Source organism: Podarcis cretensis, assembly GCF_951804945.1.
Source record: "Podarcis cretensis genome assembly, chromosome: 1".
Lineage (NCBI taxonomy): Eukaryota > Metazoa > Chordata > Lepidosauria > Squamata > Lacertidae > Podarcis > Podarcis cretensis.
Genome location: NC_137170.1, coordinates 127,018,605 through 127,044,719, shown reverse-complemented (window position 1 = coordinate 127,044,719; position 26,115 = coordinate 127,018,605). Strand labels below are relative to the sequence as shown.

At 41.6% G+C, this 26,115-nt stretch overlaps 1 protein-coding gene across 3 annotated transcripts in view; it reads left to right on the top strand.

The window, feature by feature from the left end:
• The window catches only part of GLS (glutaminase), a 72,224-nt gene that overhangs the window by 34,603 nt on the left and 11,506 nt on the right, over positions 1 to 26,115 (top strand). The window contains exons 13-15 of one of the 3 annotated variants that reach the window (XM_079978879.1): positions 919 to 1,050; positions 1,871 to 1,963; positions 5,650 to 8,634. In XM_079978879.1, the coding sequence (XP_079835005.1) occupies positions 919 to 1,050; positions 1,871 to 1,963; positions 5,650 to 5,709 (285 nt within the window). In that variant the 3' untranslated portion in view covers positions 5,710 to 8,634. Of the gene's footprint in view, positions 1 to 918; positions 1,051 to 1,870; positions 1,964 to 3,617; positions 8,635 to 26,115 lie in introns of those variants that run through there. The other 2 variants (XM_079978878.1, XM_079978877.1) reach the window with 2 other exon arrangements.

Sequence of the window (26,115 nt, the reverse complement as noted above, 5' to 3'; positions counted from 1 at the left end):
GGAAACATTTAGGCTAAGTGGTATCATTCACTCTCTAAAGTAGCAATTTTAAGCATTTACTTAATGTTATTTTATCTAAAATGTTTATATGCTGCCTTCCATCAAAACTAATTCAGTTCATAACAATATAAAGTGACAAGACACAAAGTTGAAAATACAACTCAATAAAACAAAGCTAACGGTAAAAGCTGTAGTTCAAATAGCAAATAAATAAATAACCCAGCAGAACGTTATTTAAAGAAATAAAATAAGTAGGTGAGAACAAAAGGTTTAGCGAAGTTGACACCAAGCAAACATCCATGGGGAGGTCATTATGTACCTGGTTGGCAGCTGCTTCCCTTCTGATGGCAGGCGCACTCTGACAAGGGCGTTGGAATTAAGAGTATGGGGACACTGATACTGAATCTCAAACTGTTTAGGACTTTGCCTGTTTGTTTCAGGGTCCAATTCTTTCATGAAATTCTTTTAAAAGCAGGTGTGATCGTGGTCTTAATGAACTGTTCTAGTTGATGTTCTGAAATGAAGCTTCCAGTCAGTCTTTGGAGACTGTTTCACATGTAACAACACACCGCAGTAGCTCAACCAGGAGATTATGGCAGCCTAGGTCACCATAGTAATACTGTCCCTATCCAGCAGTGGTCACAGCTGCAGCTAGTCAAAGGCACTTCGTCTTTTGGAGGCCCAAGTTGTGTCTGTGATAATGGCAAACTCCGAGCTTACCTGTATGAGTGCACCAACTAAATAATACCTGGGACATGAGTTGACACCAATAAGTCAATCCTGAAAAGCTGTCTTTAGGACTACTTCAGTTATGGATGGCCACCAAACATTTAAATTCTGATATCTTTTAAGTCCTTAATTTTTAAATATATTTTAGATCCTTCAGTGTAAGCCTTCCTGTTGTTCCCTTTAATCTAGGTTGGTCTTCCTGCAAAATCAGGGGTTGCTGGTGGCATTCTGCTGGTTGTTCCCAATGTTATGGGCATGATGTGCTGGTCCCCTCCTCTGGACAAGATGGGCAACAGCGTTAAGGGGATACACTTTTGTCACGTAAGCAGCATGCCTTCTCACTTGCATATTTTCTTTGGTTTGCATCAGAATTTTATTAGACTTTCCGTTTTCATGCCCACCTCTAATTTCGTCATAATCTAACAGATGGGCAGGCAAAGCTGTACTTGCTCTGCAGAATTGGTTTTTGCAAGTGCTTGGAAAATGTCATCTGAAAAAACCTTTTTCAGATTCCAGCATGAACGGTGGTTCATGTTAGGGCTGAGCCAGATACTAAGCCGTGTACATTATTTCAATGTGAAAGAAGATATTCAGGGCTCCCAGATGTTTGCTAGAGCCACACCCGTCTCATCCGGCTTGTTACTGTCTGTTCCTTGCCCCATTTGGCTGCAATTTGCATGGTATTTTGAGAAAATAGCCAGCTGTCTTCTGAATAATAGAGCTCCCAAAAGCAGCTGGTCAGTGTTATATCATGGTGTCACTGAGGCTACCTGTTAAACAAAAATGATGCTAAATCTGCAGCTTTAAGATGCAGCTGCAAAGAGGGAGTACATTTTGCAGGTGAAAAAAGTCTTCCAAAATGCACTTATCTGTTTCAGTCTAGCAGTTCACATATTGTTGGCTGCCAAAAATGCTGGTTCTTTGCTTTCTGTTCACCTACGAATCCATAAGTTTCAACAATATTTCAAACCAATTTTAGATTATTATTATTATTGCAAAATTCATATCAACCAGTGAGCTTTTCTAATGGGCTCCAGTTAGCTATGTAATCAGATAATAACAGACTAAATGTCTAAAGCATAGAAACCTATAAACTTTGCTGGTTTGCACATAGAACAATGTGATGTTCTGACCATTGCAGGAACTGGTATCTTTGTGCAATTTCCATAATTACGATAATTTGAGGCACTTTGCGAAGAAGCTTGATCCTCGCAGGGAAGGTGGTGATCAGCGGGTAAGTAGGAAAGGTATTTCAGGTTATTAGTGTGTATTGTGTATTTACTAGGTTTCTCCTTTACCAAAATAAGATCGATCAATGACATGTATTGCATCAATATGTAAATTCTAGTGGTTCAAGTTCAGTTTACCTAATTGCCATAAGTGGAGCTTAGTGCCAGATGTTGTGTTTTTGCCATTTTGCCTACTCTGTTAGTAACTTGGCACCTGGTAGCACACTAGGTTTTGCTGTTGCTTTAGACATGCCTTGGTTTGGTTTAGTATATTCAAGCCAGCCTCAAGCAAGGCTGTCATTTATATAAAGATCTAAAGTCATCTTGGGCCAATAAACTATGGAGCAACATTGGCATGCCTTCCAAAGTACAGTGGTACCTTGGTTTTCGATTGTCTCAGAAGCTGAACATTTCGATTTCCAAACACCGAAAACCCAGAAGTGAATGCTTCAGTTTTCAAACATGCCTTGGAAGTCAAACGGCTTCCGAGGTGTGCTTCTCAATTTTCTCAATTGAATTTGCCGACCACCTTTTGCCACCTCAGTTGTCGAACGTTTTGGAAGTCGAACGGTCTTCCGGAACAGGTTATGTTCGACAACCGGGGTACCACGGTACAGTGGTGCCCCGCAAGACGAATGCCTCTCAAGACGAAAAACCCGCTAGACGAAAGGGTTTTCCGTTTTGGAGGCGCTTCGCAAAACGAATTTCCCTATGGGCTTGCTTCGCAAGACGAAATGTCTTGTGAGTTTTTCCGACTTTTTTCCCCTTCCCCCCCTTTTTCTAAGCCGCTTATCTGCTTATCCGCTAAGCTGATAAGCCGCTAAAAGCCGCTTATAGCGCTAATCCGCTAAGCCGTCAATGGGCTTGCTTCGCAAGACGAAAAACCGCTAGACGAAGAGAATCATGGAACGGATTCTTTTCGTCTTGCGAGGCACCACTGTATAGTCAAGTCTCCGTGTACATGTTTGCAGTATAGATGCGAAAAAAATCCTTTGTTATTCTTGGTGCTCAGGGTAGCAGTTGTGAACTGCCTTTTGCAGTGTCTGGTGCTCTGTTGGCTGCATTAAGAATTGCTAGAAAAAGGAAGGAAGCTTCCCATTTAGTTTTTCTCCTAACTATACCGGATGGCTTGGAGAGACGGTTATCCAATCTTCCTCTTCTGGCTATAGCTCTTAGGTCTCACAGAGTACTTTGGCGGGCACAGTTTTGATATGGGGGGGGGGGGGAGGGACTACGATTTTTGGCCAGGTCAAACAGACCCATGGCTAGGATCGCCATGCTATTGTGGGAATGACCCTCTGCCCACCTGCAGCTCCAAGGCCGGGGAGCAGCAGTGTGTGAAGCCTTATGGGGAGGGGATAGCTGAAGAAGGAAAGCAAACCCCCGAATCCAAGAATTGGGCCTTCTGAATATCCCCAACTTCCCGTAAAGTGAATGAAGCTGGTTGGAGGAGTGGCTCTTGCCTTCCCTCCCCCTCAACCTTCTGCATTGCAGAAATCCCCTTAACTGTCTCAAAACTGAATGCATAACCATGTCAAGAGGTGGCGGAAAGTCAGTGCTAACAGCTGGCTTAACGCTAATTGCTAAATATCAATAATGCTAGAATGTTTCCCCCCCACCGGTAATCTAACAAATAATGTGTGTTGCTTGAACAACTAGCATTCCTATGGACCGCTGGACTATGAGAGCCTTCAGCACGAACTTGCATTAAAAGAGACTGTGTGGAAAAAAGTGTCACCCGAGGCAAACGAGGACATCTCCACCACTGTAGTGTATAGAATGGAAGGTCGAGGAGAGCAAAACTAAAGAAATGGGCTCTAGTTTCAGAGAGAGTTGGTTTTCGTCTTTAAACATGCTCCCGTTTTTCTAGATCGCACAGTTCCAGAGAAGCTAGTTTTGTTTTCAGTGTTTTGTAAATAACTGCTCCGAGATACCAAAGATTAGTATCTGGTTTTATGCAGATTCCTTTTAATCGTTTTTTCAGACAGCAAGTGGAAATAAAGCATGAAAATGTGTGTGGCCTATACTTGCAATTGTATCATGCTTAAGGAATGAATTCAAAAGGGAATTTCATGGGGTATTTAAAAAAAAATACAGAAAATTTGCAGTGCAGCAAAACACAAAGGTATATTGGCTACAAAAGAAAATTGGAACAATAGATGTAGAAAATAATAATACCCGAATCATATATTTTTTATAAGTGGATAAATTTTACTGTTGTCACAATTTGCTTAGATTTTAACAGACTGTTAAACAAATCCTCTGTTAGATTTCTCTCTCTCTCTGTCTTTTAGTATCTTAATCCTAAACATTTGGAAGCAGGTTCATTTGCTTTCAGTTCAAGCAAATATATGCAAAGTCATTCATTCAACTTGTGCAACATTGGAAAAGGCTGCAAATGAATGGAGGTGATAGGATTCTTTGTATCAGTCGTTATGTAACAATATGTAGAAACCTATTTTAAACAACTCTTAAATATATTGAATATTGAAATATACCAAAGTATAGAGTAGTATTGATAAGTTCAAGTTAATCTTCTAATAGCAGCATATTAGGAAACCATGCTTGCGTTGTGCCTTTGACTTCTGAAAAATGATAGAACCAATGGTTGAGAGACACACACTCCATATATATTATAACATATATATTACTCTAGATTCTGCCAGAAATAAATAACAATAGGTGCAATAAGAAAGAAACCATTTCACATTTGAGAGCCCTTTAACACACGGAGGCATTGCTTTTCTGTCGTTCGCTGAAAGTTGTATTAAATGCTTTTCAGAATCTCCAGTTTTAACATAGCAAGGGGAAGGAACTTTGTGGTAGTCTGCACATTTTTACATGCAGAACCGGCCAGGTTCAAATCCTGGCACCTCCAGGTAGATCTGGAGGTTTTGTATGAAACTCCTAGAGAGTTGTTGCCAGTCACTGTAAAGTTTGGCTGTAGTGAGGTGGATGAGCTGGTGGTCTGACTTCATACACGTCAACTTCCTATGTAATTAGCAACCCTGTTTCCCCTTGACCAATATCTTCTTAGAATGTCTGCTCACAGGAAATTTACACTCAACAAATGCCCTTTCTAATGTTAATTAAAAGCTTCCTGTTCAGATGCTCAGCCTGCTTCATTGCTTCTGTGATCCTTGTGGCTGAAAGAGCGGTGAGGAATTACCCTTTATTTAGTTAGCTTCTGTTCCTGGCGTGTGTCAATTTAAGTCTGTGCTGCTTCACTATAATGAAATAAAAGAAGGGATAAAAAGTAATAATGGAAAGCAACACCTCTTTCCTCCCTCACTCCCTTTTGTGGGGGACAGAAGTGCAGTCAGTGACATTGCTGCGCTTTCTGTGAAAAGAGAGGGGGTCAGGGATCAGCACTTTGTGAGTGCACCAGTTCCAGTATACAGGATTGGTTCTGGCAATGTACCTGAAAACACTAACCTCACCACCAGCTCTCCCTCCCAGTAAATACAACAATGGTCCTCAGAGGAGATTAGGTATCCAGCACTACCTCTCCCTTAAAAAGGGGGGGGGGGTTAAATAAAGGGCAGTTTATCCCCACCTGCTGACTTGGGGAAGCAATAAAACGGTCTGAAACAGGAAGCTTTCATGTGAAAGGTACAGTTCCCCTAAGAAGTCCTAATAGTTAATTGCTCATACACAACTGACAGGATGTTGCTGCAATTGCATTTTACAGCAAAACCCCCACAACAAATCAGGTCTGGGAAAAGCACAGAAGGATAACACAAAACACTAGATTGCAATGATTTAACAACAGCGTTGTGCCGATTCCTTGCAAAAATTGAATGAACAAGAGACGCCCACCCCAGAGGAAAGGGTTAGTGTGGAAGCAACCTACATCTTTGATCTAGAACCAGCCATGAAGAAAGTAGACCATGATCCACTTGTGTACCACTTAGCACCTTTGGGCTGCTGGGATTCCTGAAAAGAATGCTGGATTAAGTGGATGCGGGTCTGATTTTGTACGGTACTTCTCAATGTAATCACTGGCTAACTTTTTAATGCACATTGATTATTCCTAAACTGCTAGGAGATTTGGACTATGAAATCTGTCTTTGTGAGTTTAAAACATGTTGGTGAATCACACAAGAGTAAAATAATGCTGTCCCTGTCCTAGATAAGGGACATTCAAACCTTTGAGTGGGAATGGAGGGCAAGGGAGAGAGGCAGCATCTGTAATTAAGGGATGGGTGTTCTGTGTATCTGCCATCCTCCCGAATGAATTAGGAGGCCCTTGCAGTTTTCTGAACATGAAATCTTCTCTAAAAGAGGAGAGAGTTGCAATCTGAAGACCCACCACTAGTTGATCCCAAGGAAGGAAAATATCCAAGCAACCCCTCAGACAAACATGGGTGTCTTCATTGTATGGGAGATGTGGGCGGTGACTGATGAACCTGAGCAGCAATAAAAAGGACCATGCACTAAGCCAGGGATGTACTCTTAAAGCTTTAAAAAGAAGAGCACGGGAGATGAAATAAACCAAAAACAAAAAGCATTCAAAAATTCTATGGGGTCTGGAATGATAAATCAGCACAACTGTTGGGAGTGTGGAATGTGGCACTCAGAGTCTCCTGTATTGTTGTGATTGGGATGACCTGAATAATTGTATTTGGACTGGAAGGTGTTACTCGTCACATTCCTATTGGTAGGGTGGCCTATTGAAGACAATCTGGTATCTTCAGCTGGTGCAAAATTTAGCCACTAGAATACTTGTAGGGGCTAGGCGGTTCGTTATACCAATTTTACATTGGTTATCCATTTGTTTTGAGGCGTAGTTTAAATGTTATTTGAAGGACCTCCTATATCTTACATGAATCTCCCTGGGTCCTAAGATTGATCTCACAGGTCCTGCTTCCTGGCCTACCACTAAGGCTGATCAAGGTCAGTGAGTATCAGGGATAAGGCCTTGTTAGTAGCGGCCCCCGTATTCAAATAATTCCCTTTCCTGAGAATTCTGCTTGGCCCCTTCCCTTGAGGTCTTTAAGCAAACTCTGATGGTGTTTTTTATACTGCTGGGCTTCTTGATTGCCCCCATATTGCTGGCTGCCTATAATTTTATTTTCTGCTGTTTAGTTATGGGGTTGTTGTTGTTTTTTTTGCATTCAACTGTTTTATGTTTACACATCTGTTATAAGCTGCCTTGTGATGGCTTGCCCTAAAACGGAGAGTGGCAATTCATAATAATAACAACAGTTCTGTCCTCTTTAAATTTCTGTGGCGCTGGATGCTTCCTGAGGAGAGAGGATGAAGCATGGACTTGTGTTAGCCTCTATAATCCTCCACTCCTGTGCATATTTTTCTCCCCGTTTCCTTGGGTATATTGGCCTCACACTTTCAGAAAGTTGAGCCTACACAAGGTTTAGCCTGGAGGATGGCTCATGTGAGACCATTTATGTGGTATGGAAAGTGATGCTCAGGGAATGGGTTTCAGTTTCTTTGAAGTACACTTTGTGATGGAGGTAACACTTCCCTGACCCATCAGCGCTGTTACGACTTATCTGGGCTGTTGGTTTCAGTTAATTACAAAATATTTGCTGGTCTTTGGCGTCCTTTTGGTGTCCTTCGCATGCCCCTATAATTGGTTCAATGCGTTTAAGTTTAAAGCAATTTAAGCTCTTTCCTTTACTAACTTACGGTTGTACTCCACAAAGTTGTCCTGTCCGTGCAATAATTTCTGCTTGTGCAATGAAAGTTCCCCTCCCTCTCCTCTCTGCAATACTCCAGAGTTTGGAGGGGTGGGGGGAAATGACATAGGAAGAGAGAAGGGACTTGTGCAAAAGAGATGACTTCTTTGGTTGCAATTCATAATGCCTGGACCAATATGAATGAGCAACCTCTACTGTCCAAAACCTTTCATACATGCCTCACTGCTATGTGCATGAGCTGAAACAAGCTCAAGCCTCAGGTTTGTGTGTTCTCCTCTACCGCATTTGATTTCACTTTCTATTAATCCTGGCTTGTCATAAAGTATGAAATGGAGACCTTGATTAAAATTTCTAAACTCTGGCTGGCTAAACCAGCTGCTTTGCTTTGACCAGCGTTCATTATTTGAAATTTATTTCTGATTTGTGTGTAACGACAAGCCCAGCGTTCACAGAAAGTGAAACAAAACCAGCCACGCGAGCATCTCTACAAAAGAAAATGTAATATGAATGAACATTCTGGCAAATGTAGGTTTTGCATTCAAGTTCAACACCATCTGAAGCACCTCGTGTATGAAAATGCTCTATATGACCTTAAGAAAAAGGATGTGAACTCAGCTTATTGGTTGAACAGAGCAGTGGCTACATTCCAGTGGGGAATTTGTCAGATGAGCAAGACCATGAATATGTTATTAAAAGCTGATAGAATATTAGCATGCTTTTGTCTGAATATTCTTAATAAAGCTTAATGTACATTTGTGTTCACGGCAATAACAGTTCTTGATATTCAAGCATTTTACTTGTCGTATTTCTTTTCCCTTTTCCTTTTTTGTTGGCATCATTAATGCTCCTTTGGAAATGTAAATGCATTTAGATTTTGCTTTGGCATGTGTTGTATGCTTTTGCTTCAGTTGAAGTGATATGTCATGTGTCCCATTTTTTTTCATTTGCATTGTATGCTATTTATGTATCTCCAGCACATACACTTTTGTATCATAATAAATTTTATTTTGAGCTGCTCAGTTTGTATTTTTTTGTTCCTTTTCAATAGCAACTAGATCCATGATTTGAAACTAGGAATAAAAAACACTTTCCATAATCTGTGTTTAAATCAAAATAGCATTCTGTATAAATTTGAAGTATTGGGAGTTCAGTATAAGCTCTAGCCAGCTTTTAGTTCCATTTTAAAGTTGTAATTTTAACTTTTTTTGCATAACAGCTCTTGTTCGTTGTCTAGTCCTGCAATTTTTGTTAGAGCAACATTATATTTGGTGTGGTGTTTTGGGAACATGTTGGCTTGAATCCAAACAGCGGCATGCCGTATTTGCTGCCACTACCCACATTTCTGATGTAGAACATTGTGCTAACTGAAGAAGCACTCCTGAGTGTTTGAAAAATCTTTGGTTTAGGGTGGTGGTGGGTGAAAGGCTAGTCAGGACCAGCTGGCAAAAACAGGTGATTCTCACCCCTCTCTGCAAATTATCAGAAATGCCATGCATTCATGCACTGGGCACTTTGGTTTATGTAACTTATATAATGATGCTTCCTTACTAGGTCATACAGTTTACAGTTTTGAGCTTAAACAAGTGTCTAATTAGTCTAATACCTTATGTTATATCCTTTACAAGCTGTATGCTTGTGTAGGCAAGAACTGATCACACAGATGAACATTTCCTTTGCTATTTTTTATCAAAGCAGCTCCCAACAGCCAAAAAAAATGCCTTTTTGGCAGGTAGGGTTGCTGTGCAAAATCATTTTCAAGAAGCTTTTCTGCCTTTGTGCATGCACATAATTCTGGGGATTGTGACTGTAAACGCCAATTGAGAATTAAAAAAAAAAAATTAGTTCACTGAAATCATTGGCCACTGTTAGACACAGCTAACTGCATTCAGAAATGACTGGTTTCTCCCGGGCTTAATCTTGTGCACCTTGCTGCATCTTTATAGATTTGGTTATTGTGACTAACTACTAATAATGCAAAATGTATAGAATGGAATGGAAGCCAAAGGAAATGGTAAAAGGAAATGGCAAGGAAATATAAGGAAGGCAAAACAACATGCACACTTCTTGGAAATACTGTTGTTTGTGCTTTCCCCCCAGGTCTTGATAATACAGTGGTACCTCTGGTTATGAACGCTTCTGGTTATGAGCTCCGCTAACCTGGAAGTAGCTGCTCCTGGTTGCAAACTTTGCCCGCAGGATAAGAACTGTTTCAGCTTAAGAACGGACCACAGGAATGAATTAAGTTCGTAACCAGAGGTACCACTGTACATGCCATTGAGATTCCAATTCTATACCCACTTACTAGGGAATAAGCCCCGCTGAAGTCTGTAGGGCATATTGCTGAGTAAACATGTATAGTCGTACCTTGGAAGTCGAACGGAATCTTCTGATTGGCTGCAGGAAGCTCTTGCAGCCAATCAGAAGCTGCAGAAGCACCGTCGGACATTCAGGTTCCAAAAGAACGTTTGCAAACCGGAACACTCACTTCCGGATTTGTGGCGTTTGGGAGCCAAAACATATGAATTCCAGGGCGTTCGACAACCAAGGTACGACTGTATAGGATTGTGCTATAACATATGACACACAGTGTGTGCTTGGTGGTGTTTATTTTTAATTATTTTACTGAGCAACATTAAAACCTCTGTGTGTGGTTTTAATAACGAGCAGTTTATCTGAAATATTAAATCTAAAGTCTCTTCCCAGTAAGCGTCAAAAAAGTAGCCTTCAAACTTTGTGTCCCATCTATATGGGATCCAAAATCAGTAGAGGGGAAACGCAGTTTGCTAGGTGACTCGTATTCTCTGCAGTGAGGAATTCACTGTACCATTATTTGAAGTAGTTGTAGATTTGGTGATTGAAAGTGTCCTGTGAAACTTGCTAGGTAAACAAAACTCAACCTGTCATTGTTTGGGTGCTAGTAGATCTGTATAAAGAACCAGAATATAAGAATTGATCTCTGTGGTTGGGGTGATACCAAATCCACAGGCTTCCCTCTTCCCTTAAATGAAGGGAACAGCTTTGTCATGCAGATCCCCTCTGCCCCCGAATCTGGTCCACAAGCTGTGTATACTTCAAGTAATAAACACACTTGTCAGGTGTTCCTGTCCAGTCCTCCTTTCATACTAGCTTCCTTAGGAGGATGCCGAAAGCTCACTTTCCTTATTTAAGGTTAATTATTATCAAAGTCATATGTAAGGCACAAGCAGGAGAAAGTAAAGTCCAAACAGCATTAAATCATCTCAAATCCTAGTACTCCAGCTTAACTCGAACGTAGATTTACGGCATACTAAGCTAGGTAATCCTCGGCTTGTCATGCAACATCTATTTTTTATTTCCGTTCTCTAGATCTGCACCTGAGAATAGAGGTTGCTTCCCAATATTCCTGCCCCATTTTTGAGCAATACCCTTTAAAAAATATTGCCACATTTGCTCGGTATTTTACAAGTTCGTTGTGGCTGTTAGTGCTGCGAAGCCAACTTTGTACCTTGCAGAATAGAAGAAAGAGAATCATAGAGTTAGAAGGGACCCCAAGGGTCATCCAGTCCAACCCCCAGCCCAATGTGGAGCTTGAACCCACAACCCTGAGATTAAGAGCCTCATGCTCTACCGACTGAGCTAACAGATACTCAGCATAGTACTTCTCTGGATCATCTTCACACTAATGCATTCTTTTCCCTGGAGTGTATTATTTCAAGGCTGATTTAATCCTTGTACCTGACAATTGTGGTTAGTGAGCATTATTTTTTGAGTCGATATGTTTCAGCTGATTCTCTGAAGTTTGCGGATGCAAGGTTTATTAATTTTTTCCATCCCTGAAACATCCAGCTGCAGACCAGTATTGCACAAACAATTATTCTAAATGTCTTAGCACATATACCTATGTGGACTGGGCAACTGGTTAAAAACTGAGTAGTTTGGAAGGCTTTCATTTCATAAAGGTAAAGGGATCCCTGACAGTTAAGTCCAGTCGCGGACGACTTTGGGGTTGCAGCGCTCATCTCACTTTACTGGCTGAGGGAGCCGGTGTTTGTCCGCTCTGCAGACAGTTTTTCCGGATCATGTGGCCAGCATGACTAAGCCGCTTCTGGCGAATCAGAGCAGTGCACGGAAACGCCATTTACCTTCCCGACGGAGCGGTATCTATTTATCTACTTGCACTTTGACGTGCTTTCGAACCGCTAGGTGGGCAGGAGCTGAGACCGAGCAACGGGAGCTCACCCCGTTGCGGAGATTCGAACTGCCGACGTTTTGATCGGCAAGCCCTAGGCTCAGTGGTTTAGACCACAGCGCCACCCGCGTCCCATTTTTCATTTCATATTTGTCAGTAAAACCCAGATTACAAAAACCACACTAGTGTGAAGAAACAAACATGGTAGTACGGAATCATTTTACTTCAATAGTGAATTAAAACAAAGATTTGGGCATTATTTCCAAGTTAAACATCAACATTCAGTTAAAACATTCTGCTTTTTGCCACTTTTTAAAGACAGCCATCCAATCATTCATTTTATTTCACAGATTCTTGCAGCAAAATAAATTTGATATTTCATAGTTCAGTTAGACCTTTTCACACAATTCTGTAGCAATACTACAGTTTCCATTTAAAGTTCACAATCACACCTGTTATATTTTGTCCTTTAGTAAAGTTTGTTTGACATCCATGAATATATTTAAGAGTTTTAATTCAGCTGTCAAGATGTCCATAACTTTGAAAACCTGATGCACAAATCTCGAACAACGTAAGTCTGGGTTGGTACGGTTTTCTCCAGTTATAAATCTGTGTTCCTTCCCATGCTAACAGGTAAGATACCCGTCGTTGTAACTTTAATTATACTATTGGTTAAAGGATTGAATAAAACAGTCAAGCAGGCTATATACAAATTGGATGAAAGTCCGGCCAATCTTAGAGATTTACCACTTTAAATTTCAAAATAGCTAATTGATTTCATCTTTTATAACTGGTGGCTTCAAAAGTTATTATCGTGCATTGAGAACAACTAGGGGTTTCAACTGATCCCCAAATGCTGAAATCTGGTTCTAAACAATATTTCTTAAAATATTATACAGAAGCAAAAAACAAAACAAAAGTTGCCTTTTCTACTGGGCTCTCTCACCTTGGTTTTGAACAGGTTTTCAAATACTGTTTCTTAGTGGTGTGTTGTGGTGGGTTTTTGTTCTTGTTTTTTTAACTCGTCGGAAAGTTGCTGATCTGCATGGTTTATTATTTTTGCTTCGGAAAAGTTCAAAAAATTCCATCTGATAACACTTTAAAAAACATTTAATTATTGGCTTTGGTGATGGTGAACTTCCCTTTGCTTGTGTTAGATTTGACTAGGAAATTCTGTATTTTTTGGGGGGGGGGAACACTCCCTGGCTCATAATGTTTGCATAGGTGTGCTAAAAGCGTCAGACGCAAGGGCATTTGTTGCATTGTCCCCAGGAATGGCAGTTCCCAACACTAGACAAAGATCCTTTTGAAAGTTCAGCTGCCACCCTGGAAACACTGTCCAGATTTACCTGGGATCAGAAGAAGATCTTAGATGTGAATAGGAGGCAGCAATTGTGTAAAACCTTTGCAAGTAAAATTGAGTAAATAGACCCACATATCAAACGTAGGCACCAGACAAAAGACTGCTTCAGTGATCACGTGGTTCACAGCAATCCAGTAATAGTTTCTTGTGTTAAACAGTAAAGGAATTTTGCACGTTATACGCCTTCCTTAGTCATCAAGCATGCTCCATGTCGACTGCATGTGCAGAATCTTAACAGAATCACACATTAAATCCAAAACCAGAGAACGTAGGAATGGCATGATTTATTATTTGCCTTGTTTTGAAGACAAGTTCGTTCTAGTTTGTAATGGTGAACTTCAGAGACTGCTTTCGCCATTTAACTCTTTGAGATCTTGGATTTTTGAGATCTAAAAGATTCTCTCCCCCCCCCATAATATTGTCACATATTTAACATGCCCACACTATTGAACTTCCACCTGTCGGTGTAGTTAGTTCATTGTTAAAAATTTCTCTGAAATAATAGTCTTAACATTGATTTTTTAAAAAAACTGGTTTAACTGCATGCAACTTTCTTGTGTACTTAGTTTCTCATTAGTTTCTTGAGAGGTATAGAAAAAAATTACCTGATGTTAAATATATATAAATACCGTACTTGATGTTGCAAAATAGTATATTCTTTAATGTGGCAGTAAGAAAATAATAATATCTAGCCGTTTGTTGGATTAAAATACTGCCAAATATTAAGCATTTGAAATTTTCCTAATCTTATGTAAAAGGAGGTGGTAAACTTTAGTAACTAAAGAGGCCCTATTTATTTTTTCTGATTGCTTTCAGGAAAATCTGCCCAAGTTTTCCACATTTTAAAGAAATCTTTTGGAGTGATGTTGGGCCCATTTACACATCCAGGTGTCATTTTTCTATAATAATAAAATTTCTAGATGATATATCTCCCATTACCATCTTCCTTATATCCTTCTGCTTTTAAAAAAAATAACTTTTGTTTTCTATGTGTAGATGTGACACAAACTTTTCCAAGTTTCATTCCCCACAGTTCTTAATTTCTTTTTAAGATGTGTTTGTTACCTGCAAGAGAAGAACACGCTTTCTCCTCTTTTAATAAATGAGCTTTTTTAAAAATAAACTTTTCCCTGGATTTAATCCTTTGATACTTGATGAAAAGCATTTTAAATGCCGTCATGCTTGGATTTCAATATTAATTAGACATTTATTCTTTCTTTCCAATACAGTGAGAAGAAAGAGAAGAACAAAGGAGAACACACAAAATACAAATTTTATTCCCTTGGTTTTTTTTTAGGTAGTGCATGTAATGGTGAATCCTTCTAAATTTGCAATAATTCTTGGACATTCTCTGTTGCTTGCACTACGGTCAACTTTTTTGGCCCAGTTTGGATGTGGTTGCTAAACCGTGGCTTGGCGCTCAGGGCTGAGCCTTAGACTTCCTTCTCTGTTCTCATGGACTGTATCACACAAAATCATCCTCTTGAGTAGACCCATTTAAACAAATGGACATTACTAACTTAAGTCCATTGATTTAATGGGTCACACTAGTGTTGACAGTTGCGTGCAACCTTCAGGTTCCTACCTTCTAATCCGAATCTGGGGAAACCATGGTTTGCCATTACATCCAAACCGAGTAAGGTACAGTTTGGGGAAACCATTATCTACCCCAAACCAGAGGTGGAAGGCAGAATTTGAAATGGAATTCTAGTTTTGGTTTGGAGGCAATACATGGTTTGCACAAACTAGAGTTTGCCTGACCTGGAAACAATGGCAAACTTAAACCATTCATTGTGGGAATAAATTCAGTGTTCCTATGGGGAGAAGGGAATGTGTGAGCCCAACGTTCAGCCCTGATGCCCAAACCATGGCTTGTGTCTTTACATCCAAACTCAATTCATGCATTTTCCTTTCCTTCAAACGTACACTTAAATCTTGAGGTCTCTTCTTACTTCTTCTGAATGGATTTTGTTAAAGGCTCTGACCTCTAAACCCAAATGTCAGTGATACTCCCCATTTATTTCCTAGCAGTGTCTGCTTTTATCCTTAACATTGTTAACTTCACAAGAAACTATCTTTTTTCTCCTTTATGCCACTGGCGGGAATTGGGTTATCTTCTCCTGTATTCAGGCTACAGACTTTCCTGATCTTCCTCTGCCTCTTCTGAAAGCTCTCTTACTTTAATACTTCAAAGTTCACTTCCTTGATCTCTGCCTGTAGTCGAATCGTATCAACTCTCTGCATGTGTTGCTCCATTTAGATTTACTGAACCAAATATTTTGGGTGTGTACTTCCTTTCTACTTACCTCTTCCAGTGCATTGAGTTTTGCCTCTTGTAATCTGATGTGTCAATTTTATAGTCCTCTGCTGTAGAACCGATTCTTAACCCACTTCATAGGTATGAGATCAGTAACTTTCATTTTAAAAGAGGGCGATTTGAAATTCTGAATGCAATTTAAGTAGAAGGTGTTTGAGGTAAGAAGCCTGCCTGTTTGCCTGCTATGCTTATGACTTCTAATCAGTTTCCCCTTGACCAGCAGATTTACCTGCTGAGGAATGTGTGATTTCCTTAAAAGCAAAATCCCAAACCCAACTTAACGTTGTTTAGAAATGTATTAAGGGCTGATAGGACACTTGTAGATTTTGTGGTCTCCTCCTTTTTAAAGGCTCATGACATCCTGTGGCTTTCCCCATGTGTTCCCACTGTTTCCCATATTAAATTCTCATTCTTCTCAGATGATATAAATCTTACAGGGGTGCCTTGGTTCTCAAACTTAATCCGTTCCGGAAGTCCATTCCAAAACCAAAGCATTCCAAAACCAAGGCGCGCTTTCCCATAGAAAGTCATGCAAAACGGATTAATCCATTCCAGATTTTTAAAAACAACCCCTAAAACAGCAAATTAACATGAATTTTACTATCTAACGAGACCATTGATTCATAAAATGAAAGCAATCATCAATGTACTATTCTATAAAATAAATAAGACAGTATTGTAGATGATAAAAATTAAAATTATTATTATTTTCTTACCTGCACTGATGATAGTTTGGATGGGGGGCTTTTATCCATTTCCACAGTCACACAATCAATCAGTAGCTGAACTGGGTTCCATACAGTCAGAAAAACAAATTAACTGAAAAAGCCTCAAAAACAAAAACGCAAAATAAATAGCAAAAACAAAAGCGCCAGACTTAATCCATTCTGGAATGTTTGAAAACCAAGGCGCAGCTTCTGATTGGTGCAGGCACCCTGGAAACAATAGCCGACAGCCACTTCGGACGTTCAACTTCCGAAAAACATTTTGGGTTTTCAGCATTTGGGAACCAAGGTGTTTGAGAACAAAGGTACTACTGTATAGCCAACATACCTGCTTGCGTATCTGGAGGGGAGGGTATGCTCAGTTCAGTAAAGGCAGGTAGAACCATTGAAGGTCAGTTTTAAAAACCCTGGCTTGAATTGTTGATTTGAAAGTCCTATTTTCAAAGTCTCCAGATTAGGTGCTTTGATTGAGCTGCTCTGCTCTAAATCTTTTAGTGGCAGGAGCGCATCTTAAAACTGCCAGTAGTTAAATATATTACTATATATATTAGCAATGCAGGACAAGTGCAGATCCTTTTGAATTGCGACTTAGAAAGCGCAGCTCATCATCATTAGCATTACCAATAAATTTTGAAATACAAATGGCCAGGCCCATTCCTTTCGTAGCATGTGCTACATCAGTGCCCCAGTTGCTCCAATGGCAAACATATTAGTTAAAAACGAAGGGATTATTCCGGCTGAAGCTCTTTCACTTTGAATGTCGCAACTGCCTTCCCATGGAGCCAGCTATTTCTTGCCATGCGGTAATTCAAAATATGTTTGTCCCCACTGTGTAAACGGGATGCAAATCGCTGAGTTTGCATTGAAGCTCCCCGCCACCAATTATTAAAATAATTAGCAAATGCGAGTGGGAACTATGATGCTTCGCATGCGAGTACTTTCATTGGACTGAGGCATGTTGACACTTCTTTTTGCTTGATGACAGCGTTGAAAATCACTTGCAATAACAAGTAGGAAGAGTGCTGTTTGCCCAGTATCTGTTTTTAGGCTTGGCCACTGTGTGAACAAAATACTGGACTGATCTATCATTATTATTATCAGTGCTTTTTTCCAGGGGGTACTCAAAGGTACACAGTACCAGCACCTCTTTTGTTGCTGTTAAAGAGTGTGGCACTTACTGGAACAGCTTCATGGAGAGTATTGGCGCCTATTTTTGGGTTGTTTTTTTTTTTTAAGTGTGACACTTACTGTAACTGCCTCACAGTGAGTTTTGGCACCTCTTTTTTGTGGGGGGAAAACCCAGATTATTATTAATATTTAAATTTGTACACTGCCCTACATCTGCAGGTCTCAGGGCAGTCCGCAACATAAAATTACAATTCTACACGGCACATAATAAAAACAAGAACAAGAGCAACCCACATTTTAAAAGGGCATTTGATATCATCTAACAGGGCTCTTCTGATCTTACAAGAACAACCGAACATCATCAGGTTTAACCCCTCCAATTTCCTGTGGCTTGTTCTGTGTAGGTATATGAAACAGTTTAAAAACCTCATTCTCTTCTATGTGCTATGTATGATAGTGCATTTAATACTGGGCATAACAGAAAATTTTGCTGTTTCCATATTTTTAAGGAAGTCCACATCTTGATGTAAAAACTGGAATGTAGTTATCCTTCAGATTCTGCCCTTCTCTGAATTTTATAATACAGTTTTCAACTCAAAACATGTTCCAAAATGGGTGCTTATTAAAAAAAAATGCTACTCCTTATAAAATATGTCTAGAAATGCCTGCACTGAGATAATAGCGGGTCCGCTAAGCGCAACAAGACTTGCGCCCCTCTCTCTCCTCCACTCAGATGTGCCCTGCAGGCCCCCTAAATCTGCTCTGGGGGTTTTGGGTGGGAACCCAGAGCAGGTTTGGGGGAGCAGGGGGAGGAGAGGAGAGAATGTTTCGCCAACCAAGCAGAAGTCGTTCTGCACACTTGTAACCTTTAGCACTACGTAGACTGTGACCCATAGCATTTAAATACATATTTTGTGATTAAAATATACATGAAAAACATTTTTGTGGAGATTAATGTTAAGTCTGCATTTTCAGTAGGCATAGTAGGAAACATTCTTAGTTTGTAGGGATATATATATAAAATTAAATCTCACCTCTTTATCTAACCCAGGGTTTCCCAAACTCAGGTCACCAGCTTTTCTTTTTTCTTTTTTTGGACTACAACTCCCATCATCCCTAGCTAGCAGGACCAGTGTTCAGGGTTGATGGGAACTGTAGTCCAAAAACATCAACAAACCCAAGTTCTAACCCCAAATTCAAACCCCAAATTCTAACCACTCTTTACCATCTATCCTGCTCATCATATGCTTCTCTGTCATTTTCCGCAGGGTTTCACAGACCTCGGTGCACAATTTTACAAACCATTCTCATGTCCCCAATTAGTTATCCTGTTTTTTGTTCCTGGCCGAGAAAGCCTAAAATACTTGCGACTTCCAACCCCTTAAATATTTTGATTCCCTCCTTCATCCCAAAACTGTTCAAACATCTCCCTGTTTGCGAGTGTGTCCTTTAAAGGGAGTGGCCCTCTGAGGTATGTGGTCCTCAGTCTTTGTGTGGTTTTAAATGTCAGAATCTGAGTGCTTTGAATTGGCTCCTGGAGCTAACAGCAAAGCTATTCCCCTGAGTAGGTGGACTGTGGTAATCTGAAAGGGCAGCCAGAGTGCATTGCCGTAGTCAATCTGCGGGTTACAAGGGCATGGATGATCTTTTACAAGATCTTTGCGGGTCAAGAGGGAACGCAGCCAGTATTTTGTATACATCTGATATCCAAAGGTGTGTGTTGTCATCTGTTTCAGCTATCAAAGCTGAGCTCAAGAAGCTCTCCTGGCTGTGTGAGATCTGGTCCAGCCCATTAATTGCCAATTCATTATTTTCAGGCATTTTTTTCTCTCCCAGTCTTCCTTTATCTCCGTCTTTTCAGAATTCAGGCTGCCAACCCCCGCTGACTCTCGAATTACAGCTTCCAAACATTTGTCCAGGACAGTTGCAGTCATTTCTTATAGCTTAGTTACCGAGGTGGATGGCAGTATAGCCAGGGCTATTTTTCTAGAAAAAAGAGTTGCCGGAACACACCACAAATGCTTCTCTTCTTCCCATTTGATGGAAATGGTCCCATCTGAATTTCTGCGAGCACTGAATTTATCATTAAGATGATATCAGTGACAGTAGTCCAAAGCTACGTAGGCTTTCTTGTTGTAGCTTCAGACAGATATTAAAATGTGATCTTCTTCTTTGGAGATCACTCGTAGCCGAGTAAGATAAACACGGTTTTAACAGTGAGTTCGTAAGTGACTGTGGAGGCCAGTTCTGGATCCACATGTCCTTCCACAGTGGGGACATTGGTTTCTGGGCGGGAGTCGATCATGGTGAGGGTTTGTCAAGCATGCCTTCCTCTTAGCGTGTTTCTCCCTTTCATCCTCAGTTCTAGCATCTTCAAAGCCCATGTAAAGGTAAAGGGACCCCTGACCATTAGGTCCAGTTGTGACCAACTCTGGGGTTGCAGTGCTCATCTCGCTTTATTGGCTGAGGGAGCCGGCGTACAGCTTCCGGGTCATGTGGCCAGCATGACTAAGCTGCTTCTGGAGAACCAGAGCAGTGCATGGAAACGCCGTTTACCTTCCTGCCGGAACGGTACCTATTTATCTACTTGCACTTTGACGTGCTTTTGAACTGCTAGGTTGGCAGGAGCTAGGACCGAACAACGGGAGCTCACACCATCGTGGGGATTCGAACCGCTGACCTTCTGATCGGCAAGTCCTAGGCTCTGTGGTTTAACCCACAGTGTCACCCACGTCCCTTTGGTAAAGGCTGTTCTCCAACTGGAGTGCTCACAGGCCAGTGTTTCCCAGTTGTTGGTGTTTATACTACATTTTTTAAAAGATTTGCCTTGAGAGAGTCTTTGAACCTCTTTTGTTGTCCACCGGCATTACGCTTTCCATTTTTAAGTTCGGAATAGAGTAGTTGCTTTGGAAGATGATAGTCAGGCATCCGCACAACATGACAAGTCCAAGTTGATGCCAGTCCGTGGAACCCCAGAAGTTTGCTTTCAAGGGACCTTATAGCTGCCCTCTGAGAGATAACTTAAGGGAGACAAAGAAGCCAAACCATTTTAGGGTTTCTCCATCAGTCTACTTGCTGGGTCAGTTGGTATAATGAAACGCCATTGCCCACAGGATCAGAAATCAATGAGAAGCCCAGAAGTGAAAACCAGTGCATATCCAAATTTTCATGCATTGACAGTGGGTGAAATCCGTACACACATCCCATAAATTCAGAGTGCTTTGGCTCGTGCACAGGGAGGGTGAAACTAACTTGTAACGGTGGCCTTATGGGATGTTGCTCTGGGAGGAGACTCTTCAGGGGGGTCCTTGAAAGGGTAGCTTACAGGGTTTCCCAAACCTGGGACTCCAGCTGTTTTTGGACTATAACTCCCATCATCCCTAGCTAGCAGGACCAGTGGTCAGGGATGATGGGAACTGTAGTCCAAAAACAGCAGCAGCAAGCCCAGGGTTTGGAAAACTGTCCTCTAATATGTGAGCAGAGGAGCTGTTCGCTCTGGTGATAGCTGTTCGCTCTTGGCTTTCTCTGTGTGTTCCGTGTCTGTTGGGGGACACATTATTAAAGAGAACGTTTTGCACGTCTCCACGAAGACACCCAGAAAACAATTGCCACGGTTCCAGTGGCAGATTTGAATGGCTGCTTTTATCTCCACGGTCAGAGAATGCAGGTTCCTTGGAAACACAAATGGGGAGTTGTGAGTGTTGTTGCGTCCAGGTCTGGTTTGTGGGTGTCACAGCGGTTCGCCACTGAGAACAGGATCCTGCCCGAGGTGGGTCATTGGCTCCTCTTGCGTTCTTACTTTACTGAACTTAACACCTAGTACGGTTTTCGAAGATCTCGGAAATCCAAATTATTGTTGCGTCCGGCTCTTTTGTCTAATAATTCTGCGGAAATTGCATCCTTCTGTAGATAATGAATTTCTATATTAAGATGATTTGAGTGAAGGCTGGGAGAGCTTCCCGCTCGATAGTCTGCTGCTGTTATTCTTTTCTTGGTTCCTTACACTTGTATTTTCAGCTCGACTTTTGAAACGGCCGAGAGCAAGCTGGGACTTTGTGGGGGTGCGGGGGGAGGTATCTGTGCAAATATAAATGCTTAGGTGGGCATCATTTCAAGTTAATTCTGCATCTGTGGTTCCAAAATGAAATCCCTGGAAGCAGCTTTGTGAGTTAATGCTGCCGCCGGCCTCCAAAAATAAAAGCTACCCTAACAGCATTGTGAAGTTAATGCCAGTGCGTTTGTAGGGAGGCAGAGGGTTGAGGGGGAAGTATCAAACAACCTACAGACACTACAATATTGTGACTGTGCACCACCTAGGGGGCAAACCAGGAGCTGTCTCTCTCCTGAGAATTGAAATTGAAATACTTTATTGTCACTTGTACAACTTGTATGCAGTGAGATTACACGAGCACCCCCCACTTAGTTCTGTTAGTCTTAATTCCCCTCGTTTACTGACGCACACCCACCAAACCCGAAAGTCAGTTGCCCTGTTGTTATCTTTTCATTCAGCAGCCTAACAGCCCACGGATAGAAGCTGTTCTTTACCCTGTTGGTGCGACTAATCATGCTTTTATATCTTCTGCCTGAGGGCAGGAGATCAAGAAAGTGCCGGCCAGGGTGTGAATCATCCCTGAGAATTTTCCTCACTCTCCTGAGGCAACGTTCTTCCGCTATTTCATCCAGCGGATTCACGGGACAGCCCATAATATCTTGTGCTGTATTCACCACCCTCTGTAGGCATTTCCTATCAGATGATGTCAAACCAGCGTACCACACCGTGATGCAGTATGAAAGGACACTTTCTATTGTTGATTGGTAGAAGGAGATCATCAGATGTTGATTGACATCGTTCTTTCACAATACTCTGAGGAGATGGAGTCTCTGTTGGGCTTTCTTAACCACCTGGGTTGTATTTATTTTCCAAGTAAGATCTTCACTGAGATAAACTCCTAGGAATTTAAAGGAAGAGACTCTCTCCACACAGCCCTCCCCGATGTACAACGGGGCTAGTTCTCCTCTCTTCCTCCGAAAGTCCAACGCCATCTCCGGAGTTGTCCAATTCCTGAGGTATTGATGATATTCCTCTTTGCTTGCTTGCAGTGACATGATTAAAAATAATGTGGCATCCCAAAACTGGGGAGTTTCATGGTTTTGGCAGGGTAGGGAAGTTTAGACCATCTTTCTGGGTGCTGTACCAGAATAGCCAGACTGAGTGCTTTACAGAGAGAGAGAGAGAGAGAGAGAGCGAGCGCGCGCACAATTATTTTTGGCAAAATTGTACAGTACGAAAATCAATGCTGTTTCCGGCAAAGTCAAAAGCAGAATATATTGTAGTCTTTCTTTATTCATTCTGTGCCATTGCATTATCTTCTGCCATATCAACATATATATATATATTTTAAAAGTTTTTATTAAGATTTCCTTGGGTAACAAGTGTACGGCGTCTCTGCTTTCAGTTCATAGAGTCCTTCCTACAAGTCAGTTACATTTGATGTGAGACCCTAATGTTATAGGCAATATGAGTTTGGGGGAGAAGAGGAATGGGGGGGGGATACACTTTTACATAGTGTTATGTGTGCAGTTTGTGTGTCAGTGTCACAGGGAAAGTAGGTTCTCTTTCCATTCATGTTTTCGTTGATTGGTTGCCTAAAGTTGACTGCAGTGAGTTTTGTTTGTGTGTAAAGGGGGGGGGTGCTGTTGGGTCAAATTAGCCATATCGGAGTTGTTGTGTTTTTTTCTTGTTGTCTAGTTGGGCTGTGTATGTAATAAAGGGGAGCCATACCAGGGTGAAGGCGTCCTCTTTTCTTTGTCCTCACACCAGTTTCAGTTTTGAGATGACCCTGAGGCTTCTTGCGGATACTAGATTTCTGCATGCAGGGTTTTTTGTGGAAGTTTTTCGCAGTTGCACTAATGATGATGGTGATGATAATTTATTACTTATACCCTACCCATCTGGCTGGGCCTCCCCAGCCACTCTGGGCAGCTCCCAACAGAGTATTAAAAACAATAAAACATCAAGCATAAAAAAATTCCCTAAACAGGGCTGCCTTCAGATGTCTTCTAAAAGTCAGATAGTTGTTTATTTCATTGACACTTGGTGGGAGGGCGTTCCACAGGGCGGGTGCAACTACCGAGAACGCCCTCTGCCTGGTTCCCTGTAATAATTATTTTTATTATTTATACCCCGCCCGTCTGGCTAGGTTTTCCCAGCCAGTCTGGGGGGGTTCCAAAATAATATAGAAACATAATAAAACGTCAAGTGTTAAAAACTTCCCTAAACAGGGCTGCCTTCAGATGTCTTCTAAAAGTCAGATAGTTGTTTATTTCATTGACACTTGGTGGGAGGGCGTTCCACAGGGCGGGTGCCACTACCGAGAAGGCCCTTTGCCTGGTTCCTTGTAGCTTCACTTCTTGTAGTGAGGGAACCGCCAGAAAGCTCTCGGAGCTGGACTTCAGTGTCTGGGCTGAACGATAGGGGTGGAGACTCTCCTTCAGGTATACTGCAAGACTCGATGCTGTCGGAGGGCATCTCGTAACGTAGCGTTGAGGTTTTCGCTGCCATGTTCAGCACTGCAGTTTCGTTTTAGCTTTGAAGTCTGGGGATGGGATTTGATCAGTTTTCACTTTCCTGGCGCTTGGTTTGGTTTTGAATAGGGCAAGGGTTGTGTGGTGGCACTGATTAACACGGTTCAGCGAAATTAAGTGTTCCCCTTTGTTTGAGTTTCCAGATACCATTTGTAACCTGTACCTGGCATGATGTCAACTGAGGCTATTTTGTCAGATTCTTTCATACACAGGCATTGCATAGATATCTTACACTTGTTTCGTTGTTGCCTTTTTCCTTTTTATTTGATAGAAGGTGAGAGAAAACCTGCAATCGCAAATGCAGAGCTCTCCCAGTAAGCTACTGATTCTGGTTCACCAGAAACACACTCACCTCAGACAGTACAGAATCTATTTTTTGCACATCGGCGCTAATCCCTCTTTGAGCCAGATTAACGGGGGCACATCCTGTTAACAATAGGTGCCGAGGCCCTGCAAGGACAACAGCTGTTGCCTCATTTTGCTCTTGGGTGCTTGCCCCCTTAATAGAGCTCACTTGGGTGCAGGATTCTCAGGCTGCCTGTGAACTGGTCAGAATGCTGGTTTGATTGTGACACAGCTGAAATCAAAGATTACTATCTTGAACGTCTTTGGAGCTGGGCCAAGGGTAAACACGAAAGAGGCCGCCATTTGGCTGCTGCTAATGCCTTTTCCTTGAACAGCAACATGCAGAATTTAAGTCCGTTACAGTGCTCTGCAGATCCTAAAAGTCTGTTGGAAACAGGCCAGGAAAGACATTGAGCAGTGCTGACACCAGGATTGTTTTATTAATGCCATGCTCTCGTGTGTGTTCTGCTTAAGTCAGTGAGCCAGGGAGGGTGTGTTGTGTGTGTGCGCCGTTTTGAGGTTTCAGAAAGTGAGATGAATTTGGTCAATTTTACTGAGCAGTTTTGCACTTGTTGGGATGAATAAAATAGGTTCAGCACAGTGATATTTTTTCTAGAAAGAGAGGTGCCGGAACTCACCATGAACACCTCCCTCGTTCTCTTAGAATGGCAATGGCACCCACCTCAAAGGTGCCAGAATTCAGTTGTGGCTGGGGGGGGGGGGGAAGACCTGGTTTTGTATAATCTTACCAAAATGATTAGGGACGTGGGTTAAACCACAGAGCCTAGGGCTTGCTGATCAGAAGGTCGGCGGTTCAAATCCCTGCGACGAGGTGAGCTCCCGTTGCTCGGTCCCAGCTCCTGCCAACCTAGCAGTTCAAAAGCACATCAAAGTGCAAGTAGATAAATAGGTACTGCTCCGGCGGGAAGGTAAACGGCATTTCCGTGTGCTGCTCTGGTTCACCAGAAGTGGCTTAGTCATGCTGGCCACATGACCCAGAAGCTGTACGCCAGTTCCCTCGGCCAATAAAGCGAGATGAGCGCCGCAACCCCAGAGTTGGCCACGACTGGACCTAATGGTCAGGGGTCCCTTTACCTTTACCAAGATGATTGGCATCTGGTTAACACCTTTGTAAATGTTAATACCTTGAATTTAGCAAGAGATCTTTTGCCTTAGTGGTATCTTTGATTAATGCTGCTCTCCTGCTTTTTGTCGTCAGGATGTAAGGAAGAATTTCTCAACAAATGTAACATTTCCGTTCTGCTTTCCTTTATTCCGCAGAGTAATCGTGTGGAAAGTTTTAAAGCCTCTAATATCTATATTTAATCATGAATCTAAAGAAGTGGGATGATTTTCAGATAGCAGGGAAGGAGTTGCCTGGAAAGCAGACCATTCCGACATCTGTAGATCAAACCACAGTGACCTCGGGCAGAAAAATCTCAGGGAATTTAATCAAGCTCTGAGCAAAATTGATTCATCTGAGGAATTTGTTTTTGCATGCACAGCAATCCAGAGGCTAGGTGAGGAGGGAATTGCCCCCCTTTTGAGCTGAGAAGGAAAATGTGTGTTTTAAGCGAAAACTAGACTGCCACGTTAGGAGCGATTGATTTAGGGAGTCTGAAACAGCTTGTTGGATGAATCAGTCCTTAATTCTTAATCACAAATTCTTAATCACAAATTCCCGTTCTAGAACAGCAGTTCTCAAACCTTTATCTTCATGACTAATAGAATATTGCTGGTGGAATATTGCTTATGTGTTTTGAAATACATACAGTGGTACCTCAGGTTAAGAACTTAATTCGTTCTGGAGGTCCGTTCTTAACCTGAAACTGTTCTTAACCTGAGGTACCACTTTAGCTAATGGGG